Source organism: Oncorhynchus mykiss, chromosome 32 (assembly GCF_013265735.2).
Source record: "Oncorhynchus mykiss isolate Arlee chromosome 32, USDA_OmykA_1.1, whole genome shotgun sequence".
Taxonomy (NCBI): Eukaryota; Metazoa; Chordata; class Actinopteri; order Salmoniformes; family Salmonidae; genus Oncorhynchus; species Oncorhynchus mykiss.
Genome location: NC_050572.1, coordinates 34,679,129 through 34,696,652, shown reverse-complemented (window position 1 = coordinate 34,696,652; position 17,524 = coordinate 34,679,129). Strand labels below are relative to the sequence as shown.

The 17,524-nt window shown below is 43.4% G+C and overlaps 1 protein-coding gene across 1 annotated transcript in view; it reads left to right on the top strand.

Annotated features, from left to right (window-relative positions):
- The window catches only part of LOC110487602 (glutamate receptor ionotropic, NMDA 2D), a 53,411-nt gene that overhangs the window by 19,054 nt on the left and 16,833 nt on the right, over positions 1-17,524 (top strand). Inside the window, exons 4-5 of the mRNA XM_036971228.1 lie at positions 1,681-2,012; positions 15,618-15,732. Of these exons, the coding sequence (XP_036827123.1) occupies positions 1,681-2,012; positions 15,618-15,732 (447 nt within the window). The remainder of the gene's footprint in view (positions 1-1,680; positions 2,013-15,617; positions 15,733-17,524) is intronic.

Here is a 17,524-nt window from a genome sequence, read left to right as displayed (position 1 = left end):
GAAAATGACTTACACCTTCGCCAAATACATTTAAACTCAGTTTTTCCACAATTCCTGACATTTAATCCTAGTAAAAATTCCCTGTCTTAGGTCAGTTAGGATCACCACCTTATTTTAAGGATGTGAAATGTCAGAATAATAGTAGAGAGAATGATTTATTTCAGCTTTTATTTCTTTCATCACATTCCCAGTGGGTCAGAAGTTGACATACACTCAATTAGTATTTGGAAGCATTGTCTTTACATTTTTTACTTAGGTTGAAAACTCCAACCTAAGTGTATGTAAAGTTCCGACTTCAACTGTATATGTGCTAGCAGTGGGCGTGTTACCACTATCCCACAGGGTCTCCACTGGGGACCCTTTTATTCCCTCTTCTTAATCATTTAGTCATGTTCATTTCTTTAGACAGGTGTAATGGAATTTTTATGTTTGTGCTTTTCTTATGACTCATTTCTGTGTTCTATTCATGTGCTGTTCTGTAAACCAATTTCTGTGTTCATGCAAAAGTAGCTGCAATTTGGCAGTACGCCCAGAGCTTGTTTTGCGAACGAACGAAAGATATCTCAGTTTCAAGGTCTCTGCTAAGAGAGAAGAAGCCTCGTGAGGTGTTGGTCTGTCACGTGTTATGAACCAGTATTGGTCTGTCACATGAATGAAACAAAACGGTAATGACGATTGAATTATGCTAAATCATGCAAATATAACTTGTCTTTGTATAGCTGTATATAAGTCAACTGCAGGGACTGCCCAGGCAGAGCTCCCGATGGACGTGTGCTATGGTGCATTGAGTTGGTTGGAACCTCTCCAGCGCTCTGACAAATAAAGAATGATTCGTTTAAGATTGACTTTGAGGGTCCCCGTGTAAGAATTTCCACGACACACGGTTGAAGGTAGAAGGGAGACGGGGAGAGAATAGCTGTAGGACTGGGAGTTGATCCCACACTGAAAGGGTAAACATGCAGTTGTGTATCCACCCCAGTCCTTGCGCAATCCCAGTCTGCGCTAAAAAGTCCATAGGCCATCAGACTGTATAGATGTGCTGCAGATGGTAAGTCAACCCGCGACGCCAGCCACAGGACTGCGGGGGACCTTTGTTGTGTTTCATGCCGTCGTCCTGTCTTTGCGGTCCTTTCATTGCAGTGTACCTGTACTGCAGGACAGTGTTTCTCCACCTTGTTCCCGGGGACCCTGCTGTGCAGTCTATGCCGGATTTCATTCCTGCTAAGAATTAATTAGACACTAATTAGTACAGAATCGTCTTGGTATCCAATTACCCGAAAGACACTCCAATCACCTGTCTTGGAAAATAAGCTAAGATATTCTGCCAGTTTTTCAGAATAGTTCATAAATGAACTGGAATACTTCAAATAGTTCAACCTGGGACATTGAATTCAGTCTTTTCTTCCATATAATGGAAACCCTGCTGTTGATGGTCTTTTTGATATATATGTAAATAAGAAATAGGAGAATGGACAAAGAGAAAAATAAATGATGTAACAATATGAAATTTCACCCCCAAAAACTGTCCACTGCTGTAGTCTGAGTGGGAAATGGTCTGAATTGAAATGTTTTCAAAGAGGGCAGTGAACGGGGTCAGCAATCCCCCCAAACTGACATCATTTGACCTAGTTTGGTCCAACAAGACTCCCACTTAACCCCCCCCCCCCCCCACACTTCCAGGTGCGTCTCCTCTACTGCTCCCAGGAGGAGGCCGCACTGATCTTCAAGGCTGCCTGGGCCTCGGGTCAGGCCGGACACTCCCACATGTGGTTCGCCGTGGGGCCAGCCCTGTCCGGCCTCGGCCTGGAGGGCCTCCCCAAGGCCCTGTTCGCAGTGCGGCCGCAGGGCTGGAGGGACGAGCCCCGCAGGAGGATCGCCAAAGGGGTGTCTGTGCTGACCCACGGAGCCATGGCTTTGAGGAAGGAGTACGGCTGGGCCCGAGGGCCACACTACTTCGCGGGCAACTGCCAGACAGATGGCAACCAGACACAGAGGGTGCCAGACAGGATCAGGTGAGGAGAGCGGAGGTGCTCCTTCAGAACTCTCAGGGGGGAGAACTGCTCAGCTGTGGCAGAGGAGTGTCACATACTGCTGCTGGCTGCTTTTCCCTCTCTATCTCTTTCTCTCTCTCTGCTCTCTCTCTCTCTCTGCTCTCTCTCTCTCTCTGCTCTCTCTGCTCTCTCTCTCTGCTCTCTCTCTCTCTCTTTCTCTCTCTCTGCTCTCTCTCTCTGTTCTCTCTGCTCTCTCTCTCTGCTCTCTCTCTCTCTCGGCTCTCTCTCGGCTCTCCCTCTGCTCTCTCTCTCTCTCTCTCTCTCTCTCTTTCTCTCAATCTCTCTCGCTCTCTCTCGTTCTCTCTCTGCTCTTTCTCCCCCTCCCTCTCTCTTTCTGTCTCTGTCTATATCTGCCCCTTCCTCTTTCCTTATCTCTCTCTCTCTCTCTGCCTTTCTCTGTCATCGCTGATTATCTCTCTGTGTCTGTCTCGCCCCCCCCCTCTCCCCCCCTTGTCTGCCTCTCTCTCCCCATCAACAGCTGAAACACTTCAACCCCTCTCCCTCTCTTTCTCGCCCTCATGTTCCCTCTCTCTCCCTGTCTAGTTCTCAGTTGTGTATGAGAAGTCTCTGTATCTCCCTCCGTCTGTCTTTTGCTGCCTGTCAACCGTGTCTCATAGGTGACTCCTCCAAGTCCCTCTCGTGTCACTCAGTCAGTACATTTGTCTGAAAGATACATGAGCCATGGGTACATGCTGTATGTCTGTGTCCGTCCGTATGCAGTATGTGTCAGAATAAAGTAATGAGCCATGAATCACAACCAGAACATGAGTCATGTTCCTGTGTTGTAGAGATACATGAACCATGCTAACTTGTGAATCAAGTTAAAGATACATGACTTATGTCCATATGAATCAAGTTAAAAAGTGCAAGACTTGTTGCGTTCATGTAAATTAAGTTAAAGATACAGTTGAAGTCGGAAGTTTACATACACCTTAGCCAAATACATTTCAACTCCGTTTTTCACAATTCCTGACATTTAATCCTAGTAACAATTCCCTGTCTTTATTTTAAGAATGTGAAATGTCAGAATAATAGTAGAGAGAATGATTTATTTAGGCTTTTATTTCTTTTATCACATTCCCAGTGGGTCAGAAGTTTACATACACTCAATTAGTATTTGGTAACATTGCCTTGAAATTGTTTAACTTGGCTCAAACGTTTCGGGTAGCCTTTCAAATCAAATGTATTTATATAAACCTTCTTACATCAGCTGATATATCAAAGTCCTGTACAGAAACCCAGCCTAAAACCCCAAACAGCAAGCAATGCAGGTGTAGAAACACAGTGGCTAGGAAAAACTCTCTAGAAAGGCCAAAACCTAGGAAGAAACCTAGAGAGGAACCAGGCTATGAGGGGTGGCTAGTCCTCTTCTGGCTGTGCCGGGTGGAGATTATAACAGAACATGGCCAAGATGTTCAAATGTTCATAAATGACCAGCATGGTCAAATAATAATAATCACAGTAGTTGTCGAGGGTGCAACAAGTCAGCACCTCAGGAGTAAATGTCAGTTGGCTTTTCATAGCCGATCATTGAGAGTATCTCTACCGCTCCTGCTGTCTCTAGAGAGTTCAAAACAGCAGGTCTGGGACAGGTAGCACGTCCGGTGAACAGGTCAGGGTTCCATAGCCGCAGGCAGAACAGTTGAAACTGGAGCAGCAGCACGGCCAGGTAGACTGGGGACAGTAAGGAGTCCTCATGCCAGAATTAGAGAGATAATTAGAGAGAGCATACTTAAATTCACACAGGACACCGGATAAGACAGGAGAAATACTCCAGATATAACAGACTGACCCTAGCCCCCCGACACTTAAACTAGTGCAGCATAAATACTGGAGGCTGAGACAGGAGGGGTCAGGAGACTGTGGCCCCATCCGATGATACCCCCAGACAGGGCCAAACAGGCAGGATATAACCCCACCCACTTTGCTGAAGCACAGCCTCCACCCCACTAGAGGGATATCTTCAACCACCAACTTACCATCCTGAGACAAGGCCGAGTATAGCCCACGAAGATCTCCGCCCCGGCACAACCCAAGGGGGGCGCCAACCCAGACAGGAAGACCACATCAGTGACTCAACCCACTCAAGTGATGCACACCTCCTAGGGACGGCATGGAAGACCACCAGTAAGCCAGTGACTCAGCCCCTGTAATAGGGTTAGAGGCAGAGAATCCCAGTGGAGAGAGGGGAACCGGCCAGGCAGAGACAGCAAGGGCGGTTCGTTGTTCCAGAGCCTTTCCGTTCACCTTCACACTCCTGACTACACTCAATCATATGACCTACTGAAGAGATGAGTCTTCAGTAAAGACTTAAAGCTTGAGACCGAGTCCGTGTCTCTCACATGGGTAGGCAGACCATTCCATAAAAATGGAGCTCTATAGGAGAAAGCCCTTCCTCCAGCTGTTTGCTTCGAAATTCTAGGGACAATTAGGAGGCCTGCATCTTGTGACCGTAGCGTACGTGCAGGTATGTACGGCAGAACCAAATCGGAAAGATAGGTAGGAGCAAGCCCATGTAATGCTTTATAGGTTAGCAGTAAAGCCTTGAAATCAGCCCTTGCCTTTAACAGGAAGCCAGTGTAGGGAGGCTATCACTGGAGTAATATGATCACATTTTTTGGTTATAGTCAGGATTCTAGCAGGCATATTTAGCACTAACTGAAATGTATTTAGTGCTTTATCCGGGTAGCTGGAAAGTTGAGCATTGCAGTAGTCTAACCTAGAAGTAACAAAAGCACGGATTAATTTTTCTGCATCATTTTTGGACAGGAAGTTTCAGATTTTTGCAATGTTACGTAGATGGAAACAATCTGTCCTTGAAACAGTCTTCATATGTTCATCAAAAGAGAGATCAGGGTCCAGAGTAACACCGAGGTCCTTCACAGTTTTATTTGAGACGACTGTACAACCATCAAGATTAATTGTCAGATTCAACAGAAGATCTCTTTGTTTCTTGGGACCTAGAACAAGCATCTCTGTTTTGTCCGAGTTTAAAAGTAGAACGTTTGCAGCCATCCACTTCCTTATGTCTGAAACACAGGCTTCTAGCGAGGGCAATTTTGGGGCTTCACCATGTTTCATTGAAATGTACAGCTGTGTGTCATCCGCATCGCAGTGAAAGTTAACATTATGTTTTCAAATGACATCCCCAAGAGGTAAAATATATAGTGAAAACAATAGTGGTCCTAAAACAGAACCTTGAGGAACACCGAAATGTACAGTTGATTTGTCAGAAGACAAACAATTCACAGAGACAAACTGATATCTTTCCGACAGATACGATCTAAACCAGGCCAGAACTTGTCAGTGTACACCAATTTGGGTTTCCAATCTCTCCAAAGGAATGTGGTGATCGATGGTATCAAATGCGGCTCTAAGGTCTAGGAGCAGGTGGACAGATGCAGAGCCTCGGTCTGACGCCATTATAAGGTCATTTACCACCTTCACAAGTGCAGTCTCAGTGCTATGATGGGGTCTAAAACCAGACTGAAGCATTTCGTATACATTGCTTGTCTTCAGCAAGGCAGTGAGTTGCTGCGCAACAGATTTTTCAACCATTTTTGAGAGGAATGGAAGATTCAATATAGGCCGATAGTTTAAAAAATATATTTTCTGGGTCAAGGTTTGGCTTTTTTCAAGAGAGGCTTTATTACTGCCACTTTTAGTGAGTTTGGTTCTCATCCGGTGAATAGAGAGCCATTTATTATGTTCAACATAGGAGGGCCAAGCACAGGAAGCAGCTCTTTCAGTAGTTTAGTTGGAATAGGGTCCAGTATGCAGCTTGAAGGTTTAGAGGCCATGATTATTGTCATCATTGTGTCCTAGGTCCTGGCAGAGTTGTGCAGACTCAGGACAACTGAGCTTTGGAGGAATACGTAGATTTGAACAGGAGTCCGTAATTTGCTTTCTAATAATCATGATCTTTTCCTCAAAGAAGTTCATGTATTTATTACTGCTGAAGTGAAAGCCATCCTCTCTTGGGTAATGCTGCTTTTTAGTTAGCTTTCCGACAGTATCAAAAATAAATTTCGGATTGTTCTTATTTTTAGGTTGGATTAGGTTAGGTTGGAAAAATAGGATGATCGAGCAGCAGTGAGGGCCTTTTCAAGCTAGTCGGAAGACTTCCAGTTTGGTGTGGCGCCATTTCAGTTCCATTTTTCTGGAAGCTTGCTTCAGAGCTTGGGTATTTTCTGTATACCAGGGAGCTAGATTCTTATGACAAATGTTTTTAGTTTTTTGGGGTGCAACTGCATCTAGGGTATTGCGCAAGGTTAAATTGAGTTCCTCAGTTAGGTGGTTAACTGTTTTTTGTCCTCTGACGTCCTTGAGTTGGCAGAGGGAGTCTGGAAGGGCATCAAGGAATCTTTGGGTTGTCTGACAATTTATAGCACGACTTTTGATGCTCCTTGGTTGGGGTCTGAGCAGATTATTTGTTGTGATTGCAAACTAAATAAAATGATGGTCCGATAGTCCAGGATTATGAGGAAAAATATTAATATCCACAACATTTATTCCACAGGACAAAACTAGGTCCAGAGTATGACTGTGGCAGTGAGTAGGTCCAGAGACATTTTGGACAAAAACCCACTGAGTCGATGATGGCTCCGAAAGCCTTTTGGCTTTCGGAGCCATCATCGTCTGTGGACAAAGCCATCAAAGTCTGTGGACTTTTCCATGTGAATATTAAAGTCACCAAAAATTTGAATATTATCTGCTATGACTACAAGGTCCGATAGGAATTCAGGGAACTCAGTGAGGAATGCTCTATATGGCCCAGGAGGCCTGTAAAAAGTAGCTATAAAAAGTGATTGAGTAGGCTGCATAGATTTCATGACTAGAAGCTCAAAAGATGAAAACTTTATTATTATTTTTTATTTTATTGAAATTTGCTATCGTAAATGTTAGCAACACCTGCGCCTTTGCGGGGTGCACGGGGGATATGGTCACTAGTGTAACCAGAAGGTGAGGCCTCATTTAACACAGTAAATTCATCAGGCTTAAGCCATGTTTCAGTCAGGCCAATCACATCAAGATTATGATCAGTGATTAGTTCATTGACTGTAACTGCCTTTGAAGTGAGGGATCTAACATTAAGTAGCCCTATTTTGAGATGTGAGGTATCACAATATCTTTCAACAATGGCAGGAATGGAGGAGGTCTTTATTCTAGTGAGATTGCTAAGGCGAACACCGCCACGTTTAGTTTTTCCCAACCTAGGTCGAGGCAGAGACATGGTCTCAATGGGGATAGCAGAGCTGACAACACTGACTGTGCTAGTGGCAGACTCTACTATGCTGGCAGGCTGGCTAACAAATCAAATCACATGTATTTATATAGCCCTTCGTACATCAGCTGATATCTCAAAGTGCTGTACAGAAACCCAGCCTAAAACCCCAAACAGCAAGCAATGCAGGTGAAGAAGCACGGTGGCTAGGAAAAACTCCCTAGAAAGGCCGAAACCTAACAGCCTGCTGCCTGGCCTGCACCTTATTTCATTGTGGAGCTAAGGGAGTTAGAGCCCTGTCTATGTTCGTAGATAAGGTGAGAGCACCCCTCCAGCTAGGATGGAGTCCATCACTCCTCAACAGGCCAGGCTTGGTCCTGTTTGTGGGTGAGTCCCAGAAAGAGGGCCAATTATCTACAAATTCTAACTTTTGGGAGGGGCAGAAAACAGTTTTCAACCAGCGATTGAGTTGTGTGACTCTGCTGTAGAGCTCATCACTCCCCCTAACTGGGAGGGGGCCAGAGACAATTACTCGATGCCGACACATCTTTCTAGCTGATTTACACGCTGAAACTATGTTGCGCTTGGTGACCTCTGACTGTTTCATCCTAACATCGTTGGTGCCGACGTGGATAACAATATCCCTATACTCTCCACACTCGCCAGTTTTAGCTTTAGCCAGCACCATCTTCAGATGAGCCTTAACGTCGGTAGCCCTGCCCCCTGGTAAACAGTGGATGATCGCTGGATGATTCGTTTTAAGTCTAATACTGCGGGTAATGGAGTCGCCAATGACTAGGGTTTTCAATTTGTCAGAGCTAATGGTGGGAGCCTTCGGCGTCTCAGACCCCGTAACGGGAGGAGTAGAGACCAGAGAAGGCTCGGCCACTGTGTAACGGTCATCGTTGCATAAAGAAGTGAACCAAAGTGCAGCGTAGTAAGTGTTCATGATTTATTAATAGAACTGAACACTGAATAACAAAACAACAAAGACAACGACTGAAACCGAAACAGTTCTGTCTGGTGCAGACACACAAAATAGAAAATAACTACCCACAAAACACAGGTGGGAAAAGGCTACCTAAGTATGGTTCTCAATCAGAGACAACGATAGACAGCTGCCTCTGATTGAGAACCACACCCGGCCAAACACACAGAAATCGAAAACATAGAACACAAAACAGAGAATGCCCACCCCAACCCACGCCCTGACCAAACCAAAATAGAGACATAAAAAGGATCTCTAAGGTCAGGGCGTGACACTCTGACTCCGATTCGCTGCTTAATTGGGAGAATCGGTTGAACGTTTCTGTCGGCTGGATGGGCGACACCGGTTGAGCATTCCTACAGCATTTCTCTCCAGAAGCCATGAGACAGTTGTCCGGCTGTGGGGACTGTGCGAGGGGATTTATACTACTATCTGTACTTACTGGTGGCACAGACACCATTTCATACTTTCCTACACTGAAATTCCCCTTGCCTAACGATTGCGTCTGAAGCTGGGCTTGCAGCACAGCTATCTTCGCCGTAAGGCGATCGTTCTCCTGTATATTATGAGTACAGCGACTGCAATTAGAAGGCATCATGTTAATGTTACTACTTAGCTTCGGCTGTTGGAGGTCCTGACGAACCATGTCCAGATAAAACGTCAGGAGTGAAAAAGTTGAATGAAAAAAAGTTGAGTGAGGGAAAAACTAAAAATATAAACGGTAATTAAAAAGTTAAAAAGTTGTCAGGTAGCAAAGTAAGGTTGGCAACAAAATGCACAGCAGCACGTAAACAAGTCTGCGAGTCTTACAATCGCAACATTTATACTCACGTAAATTGTTATCGTTAGATTTTCACAACTCAGTCTCCTTGTTTACTTCTCCACTTGTTTCAAATTCACTCCGCTCAGCCGCCTCGCGGACAAATTCAACTAGTCAGCGTAGACTGAACCATCGGAAGCTTTCCACAATAAGCTTCCCACAATAAGCTTCCCACAAGCTTCCCACAATAAGTTGGATGAATTTTGGCCCATTCCTCCTGACAGAGCTTGTGAAACAGAGTCAGGATTGTTGGCCTCCTTGATCGCACAAGCTTTTTCAGTTCTGCCCACATATTTTCTATGAGATTGAGGTCAAGGCTTTGTGATGGCCACTCCAATACCTTCACTTTGTTGTCCTTAAGCCATTTTGCCACAACTTTGGAAGTATGCTTGGGGTCATTGTCCACTTGGAAGACCCATTTGCAACCAAGCTTTAACTGATGTCTTGAGATGTTGCTTCAATATATCCATATCATTTTCTTTCCTCATGATGCCATCTATTTCGTGAAGTGGACCAGTCCCTCCTGCAGCAAAGCACCCCCACAACATGATGCTGCCACCCCCGTGCTTCACGGTTGGGATGGTGTTCTTCGGCTTGCAAGCCTCCCAGTTTTTCCTCCAAACATAAAGATGGTCATTGTGGCCAAACAGTTCTATTTTTGTTTCATCAGACCAGAGGACATTTCTCCAAAAAGTACAGTCTTGTGCAGTTTCAAACCGTAGTCTTTCTTTTTTTATGGCGGTTTTGGAGCAGTGGCGTCTTCATTGTTGATCTGCTTTTCAGCTTATGTCAATATAGGACTCGTTTTACTGTTGATATAGATACCTTTGTACCTGTTTCCTCCAGCATCTTCACAAGGTCCTTTGCTGTTGTTCTGGGATTGATTTGCACTTTTCCCACCAAAGTACGTTAATTTCTAGGAGACAGAAGGCGTCTCCTTCCTGAGCGGTATGACGGCTGCGTGGTCCCATGGTGTTTATACTTTATACATTCCCAGTGGGTCAGATAGTATTTGGTAGCATTGCCTTTATATTGTTTAACTTGGGTCAAACATTTTGGATAGCCTTCCACAAGCTTCCCACAATAAGTTGGGTGAATTTTGGCCCATTCCTCCTGACAGAGCTGGTGTAATTGAGTCAGGGTCCCATGACTGCGTGGTCCCATGGTGTTTATACTTGCATACTATTGTTTGTACAGATGAACGTGGTACCTTCAGGCATTTGGAAATTGCTCCCAAGGATGAACCAGACTTGTGGAGGTCTACAATTATTTTTCTGAGGTCTTGGCTGATTTATTTTGATTTCCCCATGATCTCAAGCAAAGAGGCACAGAGTTTGAAGGTAGGCACTGACATACATCTACAGGTACACCTCCAATTCACTCAAATGATGTCAATTAGCCTATCAGAAGCTTCTAAAGCCATGACATCATTTTCTGGAATTTTCCAAGCTGTTTAAATGCACAGTCAATTTAGTGTATGTAAACTTCTAACCCACTGGAATTGTAATACAGTGAATTATAAGTAAAATAATCTGTCTGTAAATTAATTATTGGAAAAATTACTTGTGTCATACACAAAGTAGATGTCCTAACCTAAGTGTATGTCAACTTCCGACTTCAGCTGTACATAGCTTGTTGAGTCAATGTGAATCAAGTTAAAGGTACTGTGCATGCCATGTTGAGTCCATGTAAATCAAGTTAAAATACATGACTTGTCTTTGCTAATCAAGCTAGTTTACTGACTAGCATTGGGGATTAAACGAACTGCTGAGGATGTATTCCATTATAGCCAAAAAGGCATGGTCATACTTTATCTGGATAGTCCGGATGTTCAATCTGTAGATGCTGTGCAGATGGTCGTACTCTCTGTTGATAAGCAAACTGCTTGCTAAGGTTACGGTTATGGTTAGGTTTAGAGTAAGGGTTAGGGCTAGGGTTAGTAGATCGTTAGTTGAAATGTTACTGATAGGCTGTAGATAGAGTGCCTTCAGAAAGTATTCATACCCCTTTACTTATTCCACATTTTATGTGTGTTACAGCCTGAATTCAAAATGGATTAAATATATTTTTTTCTTCTCACACATCTACACACAAAAACTGAAAACATGTTTTTAGAAATGTGTAGAAATGTATGGAAAATGAAATACAGAAATATCTAATTTACATAAATATTCACATGCCTGAGTCAATACATGTAAGAGTCCCCTTTGGCAGCGATTACAGCTGTATGTCTTTCTGAGCAATTCGCTAAGAGCTTTGCACACCTGGATTGTGCAACATTTACCCGTTATTCTGTTAAGAATTCTTCAAGCTCTGTCAAATTGGTTGTTGCTAGACAACCATTTTCAGGTCTTGCCATAGATTTTCAAGCAGATTTAAGTAAAAACTGTTACTCAGCCACTCAATAACATTCACTGTCTTCTTGATAAGAAACTGTAGTATAGATTTGGCCTTGTGTTTTAGGTTATAGTCCTACTGAAAGGGGAATTCATTTCCCAGTGTCTGGTGGAAAGCAGACTGAACCAGGTTTTCCTCTAGGATTTTGCCTTTGCCTCAATTCCGTAGATTTTTTATCCTGAAAAACTCCCCAGTCCTTAACGATTACAAGATTACCCATAACATAAAGCAGCCACCACTAAGCTTGGAAATATGGAGAGTTGTACTCAGTAATGTGTTGAATTCAGGACAAAAAGTTAATTGCTTTGCCACATTTTTTTGCAGTATTACTTTAATGCCTTGTTGCAAACAGGATGCATGTTTTGAAAGAAAAAAAATATTTTCACTCAGTCAATTAGTGTAGTTTTGTTGAGTTTCTATAATGTTGTAGATTCATCCTCAGTTTTCTCCTATAACAACCATTAAACTCTGTAACTAAACTATGTAACTGTTTTAAAGTCACCTTCGGCTTCATGGTGAAATCCCTGAGCGGTTTCCTTCCTCTCTGGCAACTGAGTTAGGAAGGACACCTGTGTATTTGTAGTGACTGGGTTTATTGATACACCATCCAAAGTGTAATTAATAACTTCACCATACTTACAATAATATTAAAAAGTATGCTTTTCTTATTTCTACCCTACAAATAGGTGCCCTTCTTTACTGCCATTGGAAAACCTCCCTGGTCTTTGTTGTTGAATCTGTGTTTGAAGTTCACTGGTCGACTGAGGGACCTTACAGATAATAGTATATGTGTGGGGTACAGAGATGATGTAGTCATTTTTTAAATCATGTTAAACACGATTATTGCACACAGAGTCCTGCAACTTATTATGTGACTTGTTAAGCATTTTTATTTTGACATGCCATAACAATACGTATTGACATTACATATTTATTGACACTTTTCAGCTTTTCATTTTTTATTAATTTGTACAAATTTCAAAAAACATAATTCCACTTTGACATTTTTACAAGAAATCTCAATGTAATCAATTTCAAGGGGTGTCAATACTTTCTGAAGGCAATAACTTGTTACCAAAGGCCTAAATGGTACCAATTTATGTATTAATTACCACCTACTTCATTCATTGTTAATGTGTCAGCTATAATGGGTCTCTTTAATGCATTTATTTGACCAGTCAAGGTAAAACTACAATTATCTACCTCTCACCGCTCTCCCTTCTTTTTCTCACAATTCTTTCTATCTTTCATCTGCATCCCCTTCCGTACCTCTCTGCTCCTCTGTCATCCCTGCACCCCTCTCTCATCCCCTTTTCTCTCCCACCGCTATGCTCTTTATGCTTTGTTTTTATTACACCATTCAATCTCATCCTCAATCTAATTTCCTTCTCTCTCCCCCTCCATCCTTCCCTCCTTCCCTCCCACGCTCTCCCATCTATTGTAATTTCACAACCCTCTCTCTCTCTTCTCTTCCTCCCTGGTTCACTCTTTTTCTCATCACTCCGTTTCTTCCCTTTACCCCCCCCCCCCCCCCATCTCTCTCCTCCCTCCTCCCTTCTCTAAAAGGGATCTGATGCTTCATCGTTTTACATGTAAATAGGATAATTGATTGTGTTGGCTTAGATATGTGGAAGTAGAGTAGTGGCCTGAGGGCACACACACTTAATGTGTTGTGAAAAGTGTTATATACAATTTTAAATTGTACATAACTGCCTTAATGTTGCTGGAACACAGGAAGAGTAGCTGCTGCCTTGGCAGCAGCTAATGGGGATCCTTAATAAATTCAAATACAAATGCAGGGTAGAAATATTGGAGGCAGTCACACACAGCCACAAACCCAACCAGGCACCAAAGCTCCTCTGGCCTCTCTCTGTATCTCCCGAGCCATCACTATCATGGCAGGAGCACTGTCAACAGCATAGGGACACACCAAACAGTTCCCATACCCCCCTCCCTTCCCACCACATGACCCGTCCCGTTTCCTAATGGAGGAGCTGGCACCAGTGAGGCATGGGAGAATCTAATAGAAGGGGGGAGGGGGGGGGGGGCATGCAAATGCAGCTCTAAAGAGAGTACATTAATGTGAATGTTGTCTGATGTTTAAATAGCTAGTAACCCCCCTCCTCAAACCCTTCACCCCTACTCCCCATATCACTCTCTCTCACTCTCTTTCCCACTTTGCCTATCCCTCTCTCTCTCTCTCTCTCTCTCTCTCTCTCTCTCTCTCTCTATTCCTCCCTCCATATTTCTCTGTCTGAATGCATTAGCCATTATGAGTTGTCTTTGTTACGGTACGAGAGACAAATCTATATTCAAATATTCCGTAGCTTGTTCACCTCACAATGTTCGGCATCTGTGGAAACACATGTAATGTCAATGACGGTGGGTCGCCATGACAACATGGCACTCACCAAGAGAGATCAGTGGCATTGCAGAGTTCAAGTGAATGCTAACATTAACACATTGTCTTTTTTCATCTTATAAGAAAAGCAACCACTGAATAGTTTTGTATTTTTCAGCAGAATTTCTTCTCTGTTTTTCCAAACCATGAAATAATCATTTGAATGTAGAATAGAGACCAAGGGTGTTTTCTGCTTTCATTTTTTTCTGCTTTCTATTGGATTTCTATTTCATCCGTCAGTATTCTCTTTATTGGCTTGGTTTGACAAATCATGTGTGAAAAGTAGTAATTCCCTTTGTGACTCCTTCATACAGCCTTTATAAACATATACAGCCTTCTAGCTCATTTGCATTGCACTCCATTACTTTGCATTCCATTATTGCCCCTCATATGCTGTATACAGTAGCAACAGGATGGATGGGAAGATCAGCACAGCCCCTAGAAGTAGGGCTCCAGCCTGCCTTATCATGTGCCAGAATGTGAATCATTTCTCCTGCTATATGGATCTAGAAATACCCATAAATTATAGGTCATAATTCAGCTCAATACTCTTGTGAAGTTGGAGAGAGGGCAGTGGGTGAGACGCAGACAAACATCTCATGTTGTGTGGTAGGCTTTCTATGTGACAGCCTCGTGTAAAGAATGGCTGGATGAAAGGAAATGAGGGCATCTTCAATCAGCGATTGCTGCATCATGAAAACAAGAAAGCGCTGACGACAAAAATTCCAAATGCCTTTTGAAGGAAGGGAGAGAAAAAGCGAACTGGCATTGGTTTTTCAGCATTCTATCTGACTGGCGTCCTCTGTGAATGGTGCTTTTAGGTGCAGTGTTGTCATGGCGACACGGAAGCATCTCAGACTCGGTATCCGACAGGCTGCCCCTAACAGCAACATGAAAAACATGAAAGCCAACAGCTAGTGTAGTTTTGCTCTATAGCTTTTACTCCTGATTATCAGGGCAGGGCCAGGAAACCATTAGCACTCTCGATATCAACGAGATACAGATGTGCTGAAGATGATGGAAAATAGCCTGCCTGCCCTACATCGCTGCATACTGCAGTCTTTGCAAGTCTCAACCACTCACAATTTCTGCACATTATTCACGTGATAAGCAGAAACGACTTGCCGTTTGCAGAACTTTGGCTACTCCAAAGGCAAGCTCCCGTGTTTTGTTCATCAAGTCATTGATTGATTTACATTTTCCTGTCACGTAGCTAGCTACCTGTAACTGAACAATGGCTGGAACATAATAACAAGCAGCTTGGGACATAGAGAAATCTCTAGTGTAGTGCCTAACTGCCCAGCTACAGCCTGCTGTCTCTCACCCTGCCACTCTGCTACACTAGTCTTTCAACTACAAAGCCTGCAACTGAAGACACATGAAAGATATCTAGTATTAAGTGTCCCCTGCTTCTCTCGTTCTCTCGTTCTCTCGTTCTCTCTCTCTCTCTCTCTCTCTCTCTCTCTCTCTCTCTCTCTCTGTCTCTCTCTCTCGCTCTGCCACTCTCGCTGCCACTCTCTCATCGCCTTCCCTGTCACTTCCAGCTAAAACTCGAATCTTGCTGAAAGTCTAGCATGCCACTCCGTTTCTCTGTTTTTCCGTCTCCTGTTTCTCAGTTTCTCTGTCTGTTTGTGCTGAAAGTTGTTTAGTGTGCCTCTCTATTTCTCTCTGTTTCCATGTTTCTATTTCTTTCTCTTTCTGTCTGCCATTCCCACACTCCATTTCCTGTCTTCCAGGTTTTTCAGTAACATTACGCTGAGTGGCCGGGACTACTCGTTCAACAGTGATGGCTACCTGTCTAATCCAGTGTTGGACGTGATTTCCTACTCCGAGGGGAAAGGCTGGGAGGAGGTCAGTGAGTTAGCGTGCTAACCGCTAATTATCTGACACGCTCGCTAACCACCATTTCACACCCATCAAGTCTGGCTAACTTATCCTCATACACACGTACACACAATCTCTCCCCTCAACTTGCTAACCACCCTTACCGCACTATCACAGTCCATCAGATGTGTCTACTTACCCCTTATTTAATGTGTTGTCAACCTTGTTAGCTGTCGTTAACTGGCTAACTCGACGTCTAATGTTTGTTCCCCCAAGAGAGAGAAAGCCCATGCACTTGCCTCAGCTCTCCATTCACTCCATTCCTGCTGTTTTCAACTAACCTTTCAGCACTCTGTACGTTCACCCACGTTGTTGCCTCAAGGCCTGGTGATTCCATGATATCCATTCACAACAGGAGGAATTCGTTCAGCATGAACCGTGATATGCCTCCGTACTGTCAAGGTGGGTTAATCTGACCCAGTTGCAGCTGTATGATAACATGGATTCTGTAGTAGTGCTCCTTCAGTTAATTTCCTATCTCCTCTGAGTGCTCTGGGCTCTGATCAGTAAGGGTGAGTGAACAAGCAGTGGACGATTGAGCTCTGGGACCAGTTTTTGACCCGAGACCACATTATCTAATGGGAAAAGTCTGACCGCTTCAAATCAAATCAAATTGTATTGGTCGGATACACGTTTACACATAACCACAAATGATATACTGTCCGTCTGTAGTCTCCATAGATCCGTAAATACTGTAACTTACTGTTCCCTATAGTATAAAATAACCCTGATTCCAAATATTAGGATAATAATATAAACGTGTAGGCCATTCCATGGTCTACACGTTGTAGTGATATTAGAACCTGACAAGTTCAAGTAACCCTGAAGAAGAACTGGGGAAATGGTTCTCTCAAAGCAATCACTTGAATGAATTAGTGAATCACTTCAACACAGGTTGCGTTCACTTCTGGTTTTTATTTTCCCCCAGTTTGCAGTCTCCAATGTAAGCTTGACCTCCGAGACACCGAAACACTCTCAAGTTTTTAGCACATGCCACACCGAGGCAGTGAGCAAAAGAGAAATGTGCATCGCACAAAAGGTTTCCTTTTTCCTCCTCACGATCCACATACAGTTGAAGTCGAAAGTTTACCTACACTTAGGCCGGGGTCCTTAAAACTCGTTTTTCAACCACTCCTCAAATTTCTTGTTAACAAACTATAGTTTTGGCAAGTCGGTTAGGACATCTACTTTGTGCATGACACAAGTCATTTTTTCCAACAATTGTTTACAGACAGATTATTTCACTTATAATTCACTGTATCACAATTCCAGTGGATCAGAAGTTTACATACACTAAGTTGATTGTGCCTTTAAACAGCTTGGAAAATTCCAGAAAATGATGTCATGGCTTTAGAAGCTTCTGATAGGATAATTGACATCATTTGAGTCAATTGGAGGTGTACCTGTGGATGTAGTTCAAGGACTACCTTCAAACTCAGTGCCTCTTTGCTTGACATCATGGGAAAATGAAAATAAATCAGCCAAGACCTCAGAAAAAAAATTGTAGACCTCCACAAGTCTGTTTCATCCTTGGGAGCAATTTCCAAACGCCTGAAGGTACTACGTTCATCTGTACTAACAATAGTACGCAAGTATAAACACCATGGGACCACGCAGCTGTCATACCGCTCAGGAAGGAGATGCGTTCTGTCTCCTAGAGATGAACAACAGCAAAGGACCCTGTGAAGATGCTGGAGGAAACAGGTACAAAAGTATCTATATCCACAGTAAAACGAGTCCTATATCGACATAATCTGAA